Raw genomic sequence first — 16,725 nt, 5'->3', positions numbered from 1 at the left:
AGAGATTTTTCTGGCAAGCATTGCGATTAGATTTGCAATTTATGTTTCTATTCAAAGGTGCACTGCGTAACATTTCTAGTGGAGAATCCGCCACTAGTTTGTCTAGAATGTTCCATAGCATAGATTAAACCTATCTATTTATCCATCTATCTATCACAAGAGAGACGAGCAGGTTACAGCACTACGCTACATTACAGTCCAGGTCTGTGGACAGTCGCATTCACAGAAGGAATGATTGCATTTTTGAGAGATAAAAACACCTGTAATTAATAAATGGATATGTTTAATGTCGTACCATAGAACATTCCAGGGAAAGCAAGAACAACTCCATGAAGACAAGCAGGTAGTGGACTGTGCACAAGAGAAGTTGTGCAGTGCACCTTTAAACATGTCAAGTATTGAAAACTGAACTGACAAACTAATGCAAGAATCACATTTCAGAACATGTTTGTACAGATCTAAACTACAGGGTTAATGATTTTTATGCAGATTAAGAGGATATTTTGTTGTTAGAGGAGGAAATTATGGTACTTCAGAAATTGCTGCATTTATGATTTGCTAACTATGTCAATTCAAATTGCAATTAACTAATTAAAAGTCATTTTATCTGTTTTTTAACATGACAACATAAGGCCAAAACAAAAATCACAATGCCTTTTGTGTTATACGCCTTATATCCTTTGTTTAACTGTATTAGAACTCTCAGGGTCTCAGTTATTCCTAACCTACTACAGTTGTCAAAAGTATCAAAAATACTAATAGTAATTGATAGTAAAACTAGGATCAAAACTAGATCCTTATTTGAGCAGGTATTAATACTAAAAAAGTCACATTCACAGGGCAGAAATGAACCTCTCCTGAATAGCTTTAGAATGATCTTAAGCTGTAGAATAAGTATGAGAGCACATAGACTAGTAAACACCCATGGACGACTATGGAACCTACTTGGACCACTGAGGGATTACACAGATTTAAGACTCGAAAGTACTATGATTTAATGTTGGATATCACTTTCTAATTTCTAAAGAAAGAGTTTGTAATTATCATTGTAATATCAGAATCAGTATTGAGTCTATTCCTTACCTTAGCATCGAAATCAATTTTGAAATTTCAGTATCGTGACCACACTAATATATCTTGTATTCTTACAGATTGGTCCGAAGTGGAAGGACGTTGTATCGCGTTGCATTAAGGGCCACTACCAGCCTCTCCTCCTGCTGTACGCTGACCCCCGGGGGACCCCAGTATCTGCCCAGGAAGTCCCCTCACGCCACGAGCTCCACTCCTTCACCAAGTCCTGCTACGACAGCGAAGACTCTGGTAACTACAACACAGCTAGGAGTCGTAGTAGTAGCACAACAGCCCGCCTCCAGGTAACTAAACCGGGACTAGCGCTTGTATTGATACTTTGCAGTGACATCATGCTGGGGGTGTTGGGGGGTCTATTGGTGGAATATTACAGTTAGCATGGTGACGCAATGTACACATGAGCAAACGCAGACAAAATGTTGTGAAATAGTCTGAAAACTGGATTGAAAATTTGAATTAAACATGTTTTCAGAATCTTGTGTTCATGGTCTTGTTTAGGTGTTCAGCTTTCAACAACAAAGCTCAGAGTGGCTAACTGAAAAAGTGTGAGCGTAATTTTATGTGTGAGAGACAGCACAAATCTCACCTGTTGTTGTTCCAACGAAGTCAGCTCTTTCTGATCAGAATGTGTTAAAGCAAAGCCCAGAATAAAGTCTAACTTGAGTAACAGAGCTTCAAACAGAGTAGTGCTTTCAGTTAGCTTCACACCCCCAGGAAATGTTGTCGACATCAGCTGCAAAGTATCAATTAGTCGTAGTGGTAGTACTATGACTGGCAAGCCTGGCTTCACTCAGCACTGCTAGATGTAGTAGTGTGGTTGTGGCTGTTGTTGTGCCAGCATGCTACACAAGTGAAATATATGTTGTCCGCAATTGTGCTTCAGACTTTAAAATAGCTTTATGTAAATGTGACTAGAGGTCTAAATGAAAAAAAGACTCACCAATGTAGTTCTGTGCAAGAGGAAAAACAACTTCTTGCTTATATTTCACTCAGTTGCAGGAATGTTGACATGCATTGATGGACTAATCCTGCATGAAAACAAAGTGAAATACTGATTTGATCTTTTGACGAAATTGAGTTACTCTTACTAACAGTCTTACAAATCAAACCAGACCCCTGAACCTACTTTATTATTGTGAATTCAAGTAGTAAATGAAGTAATGTTATGTGATGGTGATGTTTTGTCTTGTGATCAGGCCGAGAGCCTTCCATCTCCAGTGACACTCGCACAGACTCTTCCACTGAGAGCTACACGTACAGACAGCCCTCCCACTCGCACCATGAGTCCTTGGCCAGTCACTACTCCTCAGACTCCCAGGGAACAGTCATCTGCACTGAGCGCTCTTCCTTCGGCAGTTTGGACACCATAGGTATGACCTCAGCTCAGAGTGTGAAGTATGGAAGAGAATTTGTTTCATCAGATTTTGACTTTTTGTTTTTATTTTGAATTTCAGTTGATGACATTTTAAAGGTGCATTGTGTAACTTTGCTGATAGAGCATCTGTCATGAATGCTTTTCTTCATGGAGATGTTATTGCTTTTTGTGGAATGTTTCACAGTATGGTATTAAACCTTTCTATCTTCATGGAGACTAAATCAGACCTATTTAGAGGTCAGATCTGTGGAGAGGTGACCCTGCTCACATTCAGACATTCTAGGCATTTTTGAGCTATAAAACCACCTGTAATTGAATAAATGTAAGGTAGAATTGTTTAATGTCATACTGTGAAACATTCTAAGCAGAGCAATGACATACAGAAACAAGCAGGTGACGGTCCCATAATCGAAAAGTTACACATTGCACCTTTAATTATACATTTTCAATGTGCTTAAAAAAAATCACCTTTTAAATATTGAGCACATATTTTCAAGCCCTCAAATTAAACAATCAAAATTCAGAGTTTAAAATTTATAGTGCAAAATTTTGGCGAGGCATAAGCATTCGAACTTACAACCAGGAAATGCTGACTAATGTGATTGGTCTGAAAACGCCATATTAGATCTTTGCTGCAAATTTTACACTCTGAATTTTGACTGTTGCATTTTTATTTTGAAATTGATGTATATTTAGCAGCTAAACAGAATTAAAACATTTTAAATGGAAAATTCCACTGCGTTTAAAATAAAAAATCTGATGAAACAAATAGTTTTCCATATTAAGGCATTCGAGGTCTTCTAATGTTATATCAGATCATAGTGTATCATCTCATGTCATTACATGTGTGTGGTGCTGCATGGCGGTGTAAACGTGTGTTCCATGACTTGTCGTTGCCAAGGCCACGTGACGGACGGCGAGCAGCAGCACTCTCTGAAGAAGGGAGACGGCGAAAAGAGGCGGAGCTCTATCCGCCCGTGGCGATCTAAACCTGACCACGAAGCTTCTCTGGCCGGTTACCACAGTGAGGGTAGGCAGCGCTGGGGTCACTCGGGGTAGATTTGGAACATAGACTGTATAAAGAAGTGGACTAAGGAAGTTTGATGTAGGAATTTATTTACAGACAAAATGGCAAAATAAAAACACATTTTAAAGGTGCACTATGCAACTTTTTGGTTGGGGGTCCATCACTGGCTTGTTTCTATGGATGTCATTGCTCTGCCTGGAATGTTCTACAGTATGACATTAAACAGCTCTACCTTACATTTATTCAATTACAGATGGTTTTGCTCAAAAATACCCCAAAAAACAGGCATTCTGCCCTGTAATGATCTAGTTTGGTTTCCATGAAGATTGAAATTATTAATACCGTACTGTGAAACATTAGAAAAGCATTTGATGGACCCTTCCCCAGAAAGCAGAAGGTACAGAGAGAGGGCGACAATCTTTCGATGTCAAGTCAATTGGAAACAGAGTCAATGGAGCCAGACGCACCTCCATGCTCACTTCCTATTTGGAACGTGATGACTGTGTCCATTTATATATACAGTCTATGATTTGGAGGCTAAAAACTTACTCATGTAGAACAGTTCTTTAATTTGAGTCAATGTTTGTGTGAAGTTAGTCTAAACTCCATTCATAGTGTGTCCATGTGGATTTGAGCCCGTTCATTTGTGTGATGAGGCCAGCTGCAGTCAGTCCCATTGAAACGCTGCTAGACAATGGGACATTCCTGGTGAAATAGAAGGTCAAACAAAATGAATAAACATTGTGAAGCTCTGATTGTTAAAGGTGCACTGCTCAACGTTTGTGGTGGAGAGTTTGCTACCTACTTTTCTCCTTGGAGATGTTATTGCTTTTCCTGGAATGTTCCATGTTATGACTTTAAACATCCATCTAGCATTTATTCATTAGATGTTTGTATTGCTCAAAAATACAATATCTCCATCTGTTAAAAGGGGTGACTGTTCACAGATCTGAACTGTAATGCAGTGTGGTGCTGTAACCATAGACTGTATAAAAAAGTAGACTGAGGGAGTGTGACGGCACTCATGACGTTCAGCTCCAGTCAAATAAAGCTCACCGAGACTTGCACTTATAGGAGCAAATTTGGAGCCAGGTCTATATTAGGAATAGGAATTAATTTGCATACAAAATAGTGAAATAAAAACACCAGGATCATATAGAGCGGGTAGTATGAACATTTTGAGACCAAAATGATGCGGCTCACAGCAGCAGGGGCCACAATATTCCATTGTCAGTCAGTAGAGAGAGAAAAACCCGCATGCGAACTTCCTATTTGGAACACAGAGGCTGGCACGATAGCTTTGTCCATTTATATATACAGTCTATGGCTGTAACCTGCTTGTCTCCCTTGTGATAAATAGGTTTAATCTATACTGTGGAACATTCTCGACAAAACAGTAACATTTCCATGGAGATAAGCAGGTGATGGATCCTACACTAGAAATGTTATGCAGTGCACCTTTAAGTTAATGTTATAAAATATAGTTTGCTTGTATCATTCATATCTGTCTCCTGTGTTCTTGTACATCTCATGCATTGTTTGGTTTAATTGTCTTGGTGCCAGTTTGTCTTTACCCTCATCACTGCTCTTATCTTCATGATTTCCAGGAGAGACTCTGAAGGAGCAGCAAGTCCCCCGCCCTCGCCTCAAACCCACCTCGTCCTTCTCATACTCCAGCAGTCGCCTGAGAGATTTTAAAGAAACAATGAGCAACATCATCCATAACCGCTCTCTCTCCTCCTCCTCTTCTTCTTCTCTACCTGCTGCCGCCATTTCAACCGAAACACACACATCCACCAACAGCCACCTCCCCTCTGGCAAACCTGCCCCCTCCCCCTCCTCCACGGGACAGGACTGGGAAGCAGACAGCACCAGCAGTGAGTCCAAGTCCAGCTGCTCCGGGGGGACTGGCAGATACAGGCCCCCGTGGAAACCCAAGAGAGAGGCCCTGAATATAGACAGCATCTTCACTCGACGTAGACAGGCTGGGTACAGTCCTCTGGCACCCTCTGTGTCCGAAGACTCTGGAGCTGCTACATCAGAGGAACAAGCACAAGAACAAGGCTCATCCAGGACTCTACCCAACATCAGTGGGCACAGGGGAGGGAGTGCAGACCTGCCCCCTCCTCCTCCTCCCCCCAGGCTTATCCAGCGCATGGAGAGTGGCTATGAGAGCAGTGAGAGGAACAGTAACAGTCCCGTGAGCCTGGACCTCAACCCAGGAGACAGGTAAATGCCTAAACATTTTCTATAGACTAGCAGTTTTGTTTTGTGAAAATGATGTCAACACAGTTGGAGAATGTGACAGTTGTTTATGCTAAAAAAAAAATTACAATTCAATCCAGCTTTATTTGTGTAAAACATTTTATAAACAAGACCAAAGTTTCCAAAGTGCTGCACATAGCAATGCAAAATATTCAACTCTAAAAAGTCAGCAGAATTATGTTCCGAACAAAAGGAAATAATAAAAAGGATAGATAAAAAATATAATAAAATCAATGAATAAAACTGATAAAATCAATAGATAAAGCAGTACTAAAAATAATAAAACAATAAAGAACATAGAGGACCACACAATTCATGCACATACATACTGTTTTGTGTGTTTCAGGGAAAGTAGCACAAAGAAGCCTCCGTCCTCCTGTTCCTCATCTGGACCCTCGTGGAAGAACGCTCGGTCAAAGAGCAGTGGGGCGCTCCTGCAGGATATCAATTCTTCTAACAGGACAGGTAGAATTCTGGAAGACTTGTATAGAACTAAATGCGTGGGGTGTTCATATATTGGGCCGATATTTGGAGTTTTTAGTGCGTCAGCTTTTAGCTTTAAATCCCCAGCATGGGATGATATTTTGTTTTGCCCGTTTACTGCCTACAAAACTACTCACATAGCTTTATGTAAACATGCAAAAAGATAATGTGACACAACTTTTTTATAGATGGGTAAATCATCCAAATTGGCCCTTATATATTGGCCCAGAATATTGGCAGTGCTTATCTGTTGTTAGTTGCTTTCTGTTTTAAACAACTGGTATCATATTGGCCATAAAAAAAATCATGGTTCTTATGTGTGTCTGTTGTAGCGCCCTCCTCCGGCCGTAGTGAGCTGGATGAGCTGCAGGACGAGGTGTTGAGAAGAGCCAGAGAGGAGGAGCAGCAGAGGCGTCAGGAGAAGGAGAAGGAGGCCGCTCTGGGCTTTAACCCCAGGCCCAGCAAGTACCTGGACCTGGACCAGCTGCAGATTCAGGGTATGGGCCCACACTGCAAAACTGTGAACAACAGGAATGTTCCTCATTCAAACAGAATGAAAGAGAAGCTCACAAAAGACAGTCTGACCCTGCAGTAGAGCGGCTGCATACACACAAACACCACCACCAGAAATTATTACACAGACAGCTATTTGGGAAAATAGTTTTAGAAATGTAGATATTAGATTTTTATTGAGTAAAGACATTTTATAGAACATTTATAAGGCTTCTCAAAGGATGAATTCTGATTCAAAAGTAATATTGTGTAATAAATGTATCTTATAACTTTCCATACCATACTTTACTTGTAAATAGGTAAAGGAGACCGCTTTGAAAGGTGTGTTTCTGAAGCTGAGCTCCTGTTGGACCAGTCTGTGTGTCTGGAGCAGGCAGGAGAAGTGGCAGCTGCTCTTACTGCAGTAAATGAAGCTGTGTGTAAGTATTCTCCCATTGGCCCCAAAGAGAAAAACAACTACACAACATATGCAGCAGAGTAAAGCTCAGCGAAGCCCTTTTAGACATTCTCTCCATCAGGCTGCTCTGTAACTCTTTTTTCACAGGCAGCTGCAACTTTTTTAAATGCATTGCTCGAATCTGTGCTATTTATTTTTCAATACAATAATTTCTAAATATACATAATTATTTAATTCTGATCAGTTATTTTTCCATTTAAATATTTTTTTATTTATGGCATTAATATGAGTTCTCAATGTGTTTGGTTTACTTTGTAACATTACAGTGCATTTATTTAATTTAACCATCTCATAGACTCCATTTTAGTCTGAATGGCTGTCATAGCCTCACATATAGATAGATACATGTTCATTTAATTTTACTTGTTTTGACCTTATACTTTTGCATGTCTTCATCCTGTTTTTTTCCTCATATACTTTTCTTTTGTTTGGTTGTTTTGGACCTTTTCTTGATGTGGATTTGTGGCTTGGCTGCAGCCAAACTGCACTCAGCAGCAGCTGAGTCTGGGGCCAGTGCTCACACTCGGCTCCAGCGCTGCATAAGGAGAGCCCGGGGTCTGCAGCAGCGAATCACACTCCAACAGCGCCACTTAGAGGCAGGCAGCAGTACTGAGCAGCCCCAGCCTCAGCACCAGACGCACAGGTACTGCTGTAGTCTCAGTAGAGCACACAGAGGTATCCAGTGTTCTGCAGTCCTCATTCCAGCACACATGATATCATCGTCTGACCTTTAAGAAAACTGTACAACACATTAAAGGTGCATGGTGTAACTTTTCAAGAGGAGGGTGCGTCATCTGCTTTTCTCAGTGGACATGTTATTGCTTTGTCTGAAATATTTCACTCATGATAGTAAACCTTTCTATCATCATGCAGACCAAACCAGCCCAAGTTACAGGTCAGATCAGTAGAGAGGCATCCCCGCACAGTCAGAATGTCTGTTTTTGTAGGTATTTTTGAACTCTTAAACCACCCGTAATTGAATAAATGTGAGGTAAAGCTATTTTAATGTCATACTGTGGAATAGTTCATGCAGAGCAATGACATATCCAGGTGACGGACCCCAACCAAAAACATTATACTGTGCACATTTAAGCAGAATTATTAAACCAAATATATCTAACACCTGAAATTGTCATATTGTATGTCAAAGTCAGCATCATTTACCTTCAAAATACAAATACAAAATAGTACAAAGTGTTTAACTCATTTTCAAATCCTTGAGCTTGTTCTGTTTGAGTCATGAGGCTCAGAGCACAGTCCCAGAGGTGTAAAGAGCTGTTGACTCACTGTAGGTGTGAAGCATGTGAAGGAGCTGTCAGCACGCCCCAGGAAATGAACTCACAACACACATGTGATCTAACCATCTGCCTCTGACATAAGGCTCTGCACACTGAGTATCCATACACAGCTCATTTCTGTACAAGTATTAGTGAAAACACCCCCTTAAAGGTGCACTGTGTAACTTTTTAGCTGGTGGTCTGTCACCTTCTTGTTTCTGTGGATATGGCATTGCTTTGCTTAGAACGTTCCACAATATGACATTGAACAGACCTACATTTATCTTACATTTTTACAATTATAGGTTGTTTTATAGCTCAAAACTACTTAGAAAAACAGGCATTCTGACTGAGAGTGTGGTCACCTCTCCACAGATCTGACCTGTAACTTGGTCTGGTTTGGTCTCCATGATGATAAAGGTTTAATGCCATACTGTGAAACATTCCAGACAAAGCAATAACATCTCAACCCTCATACCACCAAGAGGAATCTAAACTTGTGTAGTCACGGTACTAAAATTTTGATTTCAACATTAAATCATAATAGGTCAAGATCATTCTAAAACTATTCAGGAAAGGTTCATTTCTGTCCTGTGAATGTGACTTTTTAGTACCTGCTCAAATGATTATCTAGTTTTAGTGCTAGTTTTAGTATCGATTAGGATCTTAGTCATTTCCTGTACTTACAAGCCTAATGCAGACTCATCTTTCTTCTATCTAATCTCTTCTTTTGCAGTGAAAAGTCTGTCCCGTTCCAAGTACTTCTGACAGACGGACAGGGAGACGAGCCAATCAGCAGTCACGATAAGATGGACCCGCCTCCTTCTCCACGTCTCGACCAATCGGCTCTTCCTGAAGATGTGTCCACTATTCGGCCTTCACCAGACGTACCACAGGAAGAGGAGAAGCTCGCAGGGTCATACACGCGCTTCGGAAAACCTCTCAGTAACTGCCGCTCGCTCCCTGCTCTGTGTGTGGACAATTATGAGCCGAAGGACCAGGACGAGGAGGAGGAGACTGCCCCTCCCCTCTGGGCCCGGACACCCCCTGCTCCTGTGCCCACGCCCTGCACTAGGACCCCCTCACCGGTCTATGCTAACGGCATGCAGCAGCAGATCAACAATCATTCACCACAAACATATTCCACTGGAGCCCTGCCCACCACCAATCCAACGAGGAACTGGTCGTGCCTGGCGGACGACTCTCATATAAATTCACTTCTTAGCTCCTCTGTCCCTTCCTCCTCTGGTACCATGCCCCCCTGTACCCCCCCTGCCGCTCGACCCCCTCAGACCTTCACAACTCCCTCCTCTCATGACTACAGAGCAGCAGCTTTGCCAGTGGAGCGCTGGGCAGAGAACGTCAACAGATATTACGGCGCCATGAGTGCAGCAGAGAAGAAGATCGGAGCAGAGGCTGCAGAGGAGCTGTCAGAGTTGGACTGTCTGTACCAGGCCAGCCTGAGAGCGCCCCCTGTGGACAGGAACCACTATGGGGCTGCTCCTCAGCAGCCTAGTAACAGGACAGGTACTGCTATATGCTTTTAGTCTGACCTCCGTCACCGTTTATGTAATAACGCTGTGACCAATGCTCCCCATGTTCCTGCAGGTGCTAGACGGATCCCATCAGGGTCTGGACGGTCCAAAACACCCACTGCAGAGATTGAAAAATATGCCTACAGAACTCCTGTTCCTCCTGTGCACAAGGTACACAGTGTTTTTGAAATATCACATTTTAAGTAGACCAGTTATTTTGGTGTTCTAATTAAATGATCAAAATGTCTAAACTATCCTTCCAGTTGAATTCTTGTGATAATAAAGGAATACTGTAGTTACGCAATAAGTAATTGTACTCTTACTCAGTTAATGTGCCATAGAGTGAGACCAGTTGCCAGAGCCTACAGTCTAACACTTTGGAAACTCATGTTTTTGTTGTTGCAGGTGTCAGGTGAGGATGAAAGCTACAGCGCAGACAACATGAGAAGACTCGCCCGCAGTCTGAGCGGGTCGGTCATCGGGTCACGCTCCCAAACACTCCCGTCTCACCCTTCTGTAAGTCCCACTCACTCTCTGTACACACATAGTATACACATATATTATACACATACTGTATACAGATACTGTGTATAGATACTGCTTGGTCCTGTCTTTTCATAGGTGCTTCTTTCGTACCACTATATTAGACTTTCTATATTAAGACTCTTTAACGTCCCTTCATAAATTTTGCATTACACTGCCCCCTTGCGTTTGCTATCAACACTGCAGTGTACTTTATCTTTTACTTGACCTTGCCCCTTACAAATGTCGATTTGTGGAAAATATTACTGTTATGTAAACATGTGTCCTCACAGCATATTCAGTTTAAACACTCGGTACTAGATATAAGCAAACTATTGACCATATGCAGGTTTTAGGCTAAAAATAACCTACCGTGCTGTTGAAAGTTGTGTGAAAACAACCATACAATAACAATGCTGTAGACTAGTTATAACAAATAACCATACTAAGCTCTATACTTAAAGGTGCACTGTGTAACTTTTCTGGTGGAGAGCCCATCAAATGTTACTGCTTTGTCTAGAATGTTTCACAGTATGGCAGCAAACCTTTCTTTCAACATAGAGACCGAACCAGACCAAGTTACAGCTTATATCTGTGCAGAGGCAGCCCTGCTGATCACATTCAGAATGCACGTTTTTCTCTGTAGTTTTGAGCTATAAAGCCACCTGTAATTGAATAAATGTGAGGTAGATGTAAGGTAGATAAATGTAAGGCTGTCATACTGTGGAAGATTCCAGGCAGAGCAATGACAGAATGACAGAACAAGCAGGTGACAGACCCTCAGCCAAAAAGTTACATAGCGCACCTTTAAAGCAAATATGCAGGTGTTAAAAAAAAAACAAAGTAGTATAGTGTATTCCAAATGTGTCTGTGTGATCTCGTGAGCCTAGCCTGTCAGTGCTCAGATCATCAGAACAGCATGAGGCCCGGTGCAGAGACAGACTGTTTCTCTCCGTCTCCTGTGTGGAGCTGTGAGCGGAGCCATCATGGATTCAGCCCTCAGGATATACCCCAGGGCTGCACATTAAACATTGATACATGATTTAGCTCCTCCATTAGGCTTTTAACCCTGGCGCCGGCCGCATCATCGCTACTGACAGAAACAGTCTCATATTGGCGTTTTCATCCGATGGGAAGAATTCAGCCTGTGGATTCACTGCAAAGTCAGAGTCTCCGCTCGATATTTTTCAACGTTCAAATAATACATGATTGATGAAAACAGAGCGAGCTGTAACCTGCTGTTAAAGGTGCACTGTGTAACTTTCCGGATGGAGGGTCTGTCTGTTGCTTTGGTTGGAATTTTTCACGGTATGATATTAATCTGTTTCCATGGAGAGAAGCACCAAGGTAATTTACAGACCCGATTTGTGGAGAGGTGGATCCGCTTAGAGTACAATACATATTTTTCAAGCTAGTTATTTATTTTAAAAAACACCTGTAATGAAATAATAATCAGGTTTAATGCCATACTGTGATGCAGTTATCTCCCTAACATATCTCCATGGACACAACCAGGTGCTCGACTCTTATCAGAAAAAGTACAAAGTAGGAATGTAACAATAACTGAAATATCATGAGATTGTATCGTGAAAGGTCTCACAATAATATTTGAATGCCATCACAGTATATCGAATATATTATAAATCTCTTTGCTTAAATGAGTAATTATGATGCAGCAATAGCTAAAAAGCAGAGAGAACTACATAGACCATGATCCTTTACTCTTTCAAAGCAGACTACATGAAGAAATAACTGTTATATAAGTACTTTTAAGTGTAAGTTATTTGGATTATGACAGAACCAAGGGCTTGTGAGGGCATTTTACAAAGAAAAAGTATTATTCACAGTTGTATTAGTCTTACTAAATATCGCAATAAATATTGTACCGTGAGATGGAATACCGTGAAAATATCGTACAGAGAGATTTGGGTATCGTTACATCCCTAGTACATAGTGCACCTTTACAAAACTTCTGTATTAAATGTGCATTTTTAACTTTTTGGTTGGGGGTCTTTGACCTGCTTGTTTTTTCTATGGATATGTCATTGCTCTGCCTGGAATGTTCCACAGACATTAAACAGATCTACCTTATGTTTATTCAGTTACAGGTGGTTTTATAGCTCAAAAATATGTAGAAAAACAGACACTCTGACTGTGAGCGGGGTCGCCTCTCCTCAGATCTGACCTGTAACTTAGTCTTGTTTGGTCTGTATGAAAATAGAAAGGTTTAATGCCATACCGTGAAAAATTCCAGACAAAGCAATAACATCTCCACCAAGAAAAGTATTTGATGGACCCTTCACCAGAAAAGTCACACAATGCACCTTTAAGGCTGCAAGATTAATTGAAATCAAGTCAAAATCACAAGTGAATTTGACTTTTTTAGTGCCCATACCTGCTCAAATGAGTATCTTTGTATTTGAATTTGAATGTATTTGGAGGATAAGTCCTTTGAGATGTCTCGACTTCTCATTTTCGAGTTTCACTACTAGTTCACTACTAGTCAGTATTTTTCATAAATCTGTAACCATTTCTGTGCTATTATGTTTGTGATTTTTTGTTTTTTTTCTTACTTTGTATGCATTTCATTCATCACTTTTGTTTGTGTATCTCTTCCCCGCCACTCAAAGGACCCTCCAATGTCCAGGCCCCCTCCCAGGCAGGTCATGTCCTCCTCCACCCTGCCCCGTCGCCCCAGTGCCTCCTCCACCCCCTTCACCACCAACCCCTCACTGCACCTGCCCCCTCACCCCCCTCACCCCCATCACCTCCACCACCATCACCAGCCCAGAGAGCACCAGTACCCTCCACCGCACCCACACACGCAGCCATCACGGAACCCCGCCTCAGGTAACCCACCCTCCATCTCCTCCAAAAAAAACATCATCGCCAGAGATGATGAAGATAAGCTCAGTTTTTGCTTCATTCATGGTGTTGTGTGGCTCTGCTATAAATCACACTCAAACTCATCCCATTGCCAAAGATGTCGAATCACACTTTTGTAGCCAACTTTTAATACTTGGGGTTTACTGCAGTGGATGGTAATGAGTCCAGTAGTTCTGTGTTTTATGGAGCGTGGAACTAAACAAATGACTCAGCAACACTGGGTTAAATACAAATATATAGAGTGAAATAAGAAATTAGACTCAGAAATGATGTTTGCATCTTTGTAGCTTAGCCTGAAATATTCTACAGTTTGGCAATAAAACATCTATTTCTAACGTCTATTTTTCATTTATTTAATTAATGGCAAGGCAGGGTCTCCACGGATCTAACCTGTAACTTGTAAGAAAAAATCCTATCAATGTGCCACCTCAGTAGTTATCAGTAAACAGTAAATCAAAGTTCTTGTGGTTTCAAGAGCCTGAAACCATTTAAACAGCACACATATAGTGGAGGTACCTTCTATTAATGCCTGATATTGCACAAATCTGTAGCTGGTAGTGAGTCTATATTTACTCTTTGTTATTTGCTATTGTGCAGTTCTTCTTGAACACATATTTTGTCTTTCTTCAGGAGCGTCTCTGCAGCAGAAGTTGTTTTTGGCTGTGTCTGACCGGTACCAGACTGTCCCAGGTGAAAGCCTTCACAGTGTCGCGCTGAACTACGGCACACTGCCCCGGGCCCCGCGGAGACCTCCTCCCTCCCCCACTCTGTCCCTGTGCAGACCCAGGACTGGTTCCAGCCCTGGCTCCAGCCCTGGGCCTGTGTCTATGGCTCCACAGGGAATGTACGCCACCCTAGGCCATGCTCCACGCTCACACACCTCTCACTGCAGACAAGCCTCGTTTAATGGTACAGTGAACGGAACTGCTCAGCTCCAACAGCCCCACTACTCCCAAAGAGAAGGCGCACCCCAGCCCCGCCGCCTGGACGTGCCACCTGACAACGACTGGCGCCGCGATGTCCGCCATGACGCCCGCCATGCCCCGCCCCCTCGCCTCCATCAGCCTCTCCACAGGACTGACCTCCCCGTGCACAGGAGCTCTCAGCTGTGCTCTCTGTGCAGACACATGTGTGCAGAGCCCATGAGGCCCTACTGCTCGTCCTGTGGGGCCTACATGAGGAGATTTGGCCCCAGCAGCTGATCACGCCCCCCCACCACCTCCTCACCTCCTCCTCCTCCTCTCTCTCTCTCACTCCTCTCTCTCTCTCACTCTCACTCTCACTCTCACTCTCACTCACTCACTCTCTCTCACTCTCTCACACCCCCATCTCACCCCTGCTGCTTGCAGCACACTTTGGTTTACTTTGTACAATGTGCCAACAGAGCTTCAGCATAAACAGAACCGAACATGAAGACATGCCTTCTGTGTGAAACCTACCTGAGACTGGACTGATATGACAAAAGCACAGTATATTTGTACACTCTAAAACTCTTTGGTGGGTTTATTTATTGCTTTGGGTTGAGCTGATGTAACAAAAGTCACAATGTTGAGAAACCAGGAATGATATTTTTAAAGAAAATCTCTTTGAATGTCTTTGAGCACCCGCCATATGCCACTAAGAACAGAATAATGATGTAATCAGTGTACGATGAAGAGGAGAGTTCATTGTACAGTTGGTTTGGTCTTCAATGAGTCTGAATGTAATGTAATAGTGTGCCTTAAATCTGGTCCCATATAGAGCTACATTGGCCTTATTCTAATTCTACAAATGATCGAACCTTTATATGAGGGAGATGGGAGAAGAGTGCACATGGAGCAGTGTCGTTCATATTTACACTGTTAGAGGGTTTGGAGGGCCAATAATAATCGACTCGTTTATTTTTGTAGCTTTGTCAGATTGGACTGTGCATATGTTAAACATCTAACCTGAGTGTAATTCTATATTATCTACCTACTCTACTCTTCTGTACATAGTGTGCGGCCACTTTCTTTTTCAAGATAATAACTCAAGTTGAACAGCTAATATTTAGCATGTTATTTAGCCTTGTAAATGTGCTGTAAGAAGTATATTTCTATATGCAGACCCTTTAGAGCAGCCAGGCCACTGCAGCTCCAGTGTATTCTGTTCTAGTGCACTTTAGAAGTGTTGCAGATAGTCTTTCTTTTGGCTTGTTGCTAGTTACTAAACTTAGCTTCTCCTCTTGTTTAGGGAGAGTTTTCTGTTACTATTCCACTTGAGTCTGCAGGATGGACCCACTGTTCTGAACAACATGGAACAAACTTTAGTGAAGAACAGAGTTGTGATAAAAGGACTGTGTGGACCTCTGTCGCCATCAGAGCACCAGGAAAGTCTGGGTTCTTTTTGTTTTATGGCAGACTTGAGTTTATATTGTTAACGTGTCAGTGATTCAAATGTGGAGCAGTTATTTTTTCACTTGATCATGTCAAACTCATTTTGCTTCATTAGAGTTTCTTATTTTTATTTTTGTGACATTTTGATGCTATTTTTATAGACCTAACAGAGTTTGGTTAGATTATTTTAGTAGAAATACTCACTCTAGTAGCTACAACTGCTTCTGCCATGGCCTCATGTTGCTTCTAAATTTTATTGTTTGGATATGAACAGCCTATGTTAAAGTTAAACCAAAGACTAAAGACAAAAGTTCCTGTTTGTTTCCATGGGCTGTTTAGGAGCAGAGCTTCATTTGTGTTTCCTGCTGAATTATTGGTTTCATCTTGTATTCAGTGTTTTCATGCTGTGCAGACCACATTAAAGGAAAAGTATTTTTTCAATAAAGTTGTAGCAATGACACAAAGAACAAAAATGTGTTTTGTACTGATCATCATGCGACCTACTCGTTTCTCTTATTAAGTTCTCTTAAGTTATGAAAGAAAAAAGGTTAAAGGTTAAAGAGTTCATTTTTGCTCCCATCCTTCAAGGCCACTGGGGCACCCGTCAGGAGCAGCGGGTGCCACAGTGTCACGCTCAGCGACCGAAATACAAATCTGGGCCTAGGCTTCGCTTGGTCAAGAAACCCACTCAGACGGACATGAGGAAAAACATACAAATGCTTGGGCGACGCTCGAATTGAACTTGGAACTTTCTTACTATCAGGCACGTGTGTGTGTTAGCCACTCAGCCATAATAAAGTCAACAACCTGCAATCTGACATTTCATTTAGACAGACAATTTCACCAGACTATTGGAGACCTTTCTACCATTTTACTTTTATGTTTCAGTAGGAACACACATGCGCACACACGCATGCGCACACGTGCACCTTTGCAAGAAAG

General features: G+C 41.9%; 1 protein-coding gene across 1 annotated transcript in view; it reads left to right on the top strand.

Moving 5' to 3' along the window:
- LOC110153159 (inactive ubiquitin carboxyl-terminal hydrolase 54-like) overlaps window positions 1-16,242 on the top strand; it is a 76,407-nt gene extending 60,165 nt beyond the window's left edge. Inside the window, exons 10-22 of the mRNA XM_055162858.1 lie at window positions 1,152-1,320; window positions 2,286-2,459; window positions 3,366-3,494; window positions 5,099-5,720; window positions 6,103-6,221; window positions 6,572-6,736; window positions 7,052-7,171; window positions 7,687-7,852; window positions 9,223-10,013; window positions 10,095-10,192; window positions 10,427-10,537; window positions 13,174-13,393; window positions 14,060-16,242. Coding sequence (XP_055018833.1) covers window positions 1,152-1,320; window positions 2,286-2,459; window positions 3,366-3,494; window positions 5,099-5,720; window positions 6,103-6,221; window positions 6,572-6,736; window positions 7,052-7,171; window positions 7,687-7,852; window positions 9,223-10,013; window positions 10,095-10,192; window positions 10,427-10,537; window positions 13,174-13,393; window positions 14,060-14,631 — 3,456 coding nt within the window. The 3' untranslated portion in view covers window positions 14,632-16,242. The remainder of the gene's footprint in view (window positions 1-1,151; window positions 1,321-2,285; window positions 2,460-3,365; window positions 3,495-5,098; window positions 5,721-6,102; window positions 6,222-6,571; window positions 6,737-7,051; window positions 7,172-7,686; window positions 7,853-9,222; window positions 10,014-10,094; window positions 10,193-10,426; window positions 10,538-13,173; window positions 13,394-14,059) is intronic.
- The last annotated feature ends 483 nt before the right edge of the window (window positions 16,243-16,725 follow it).

This window comes from Boleophthalmus pectinirostris, unplaced genomic scaffold, assembly GCF_026225935.1.
Source record: "Boleophthalmus pectinirostris isolate CB_2022bp ecotype Guang Dong unplaced genomic scaffold, ASM2622593v1 HiC_scaffold_5, whole genome shotgun sequence".
In the NCBI taxonomy this organism is placed as follows: Eukaryota; Metazoa; Chordata; class Actinopteri; order Gobiiformes; family Gobiidae; genus Boleophthalmus; species Boleophthalmus pectinirostris.
Note: the sequence above shows the minus strand (reverse complement) of the source record. Positions and strands in the feature narration are given on the sequence as shown.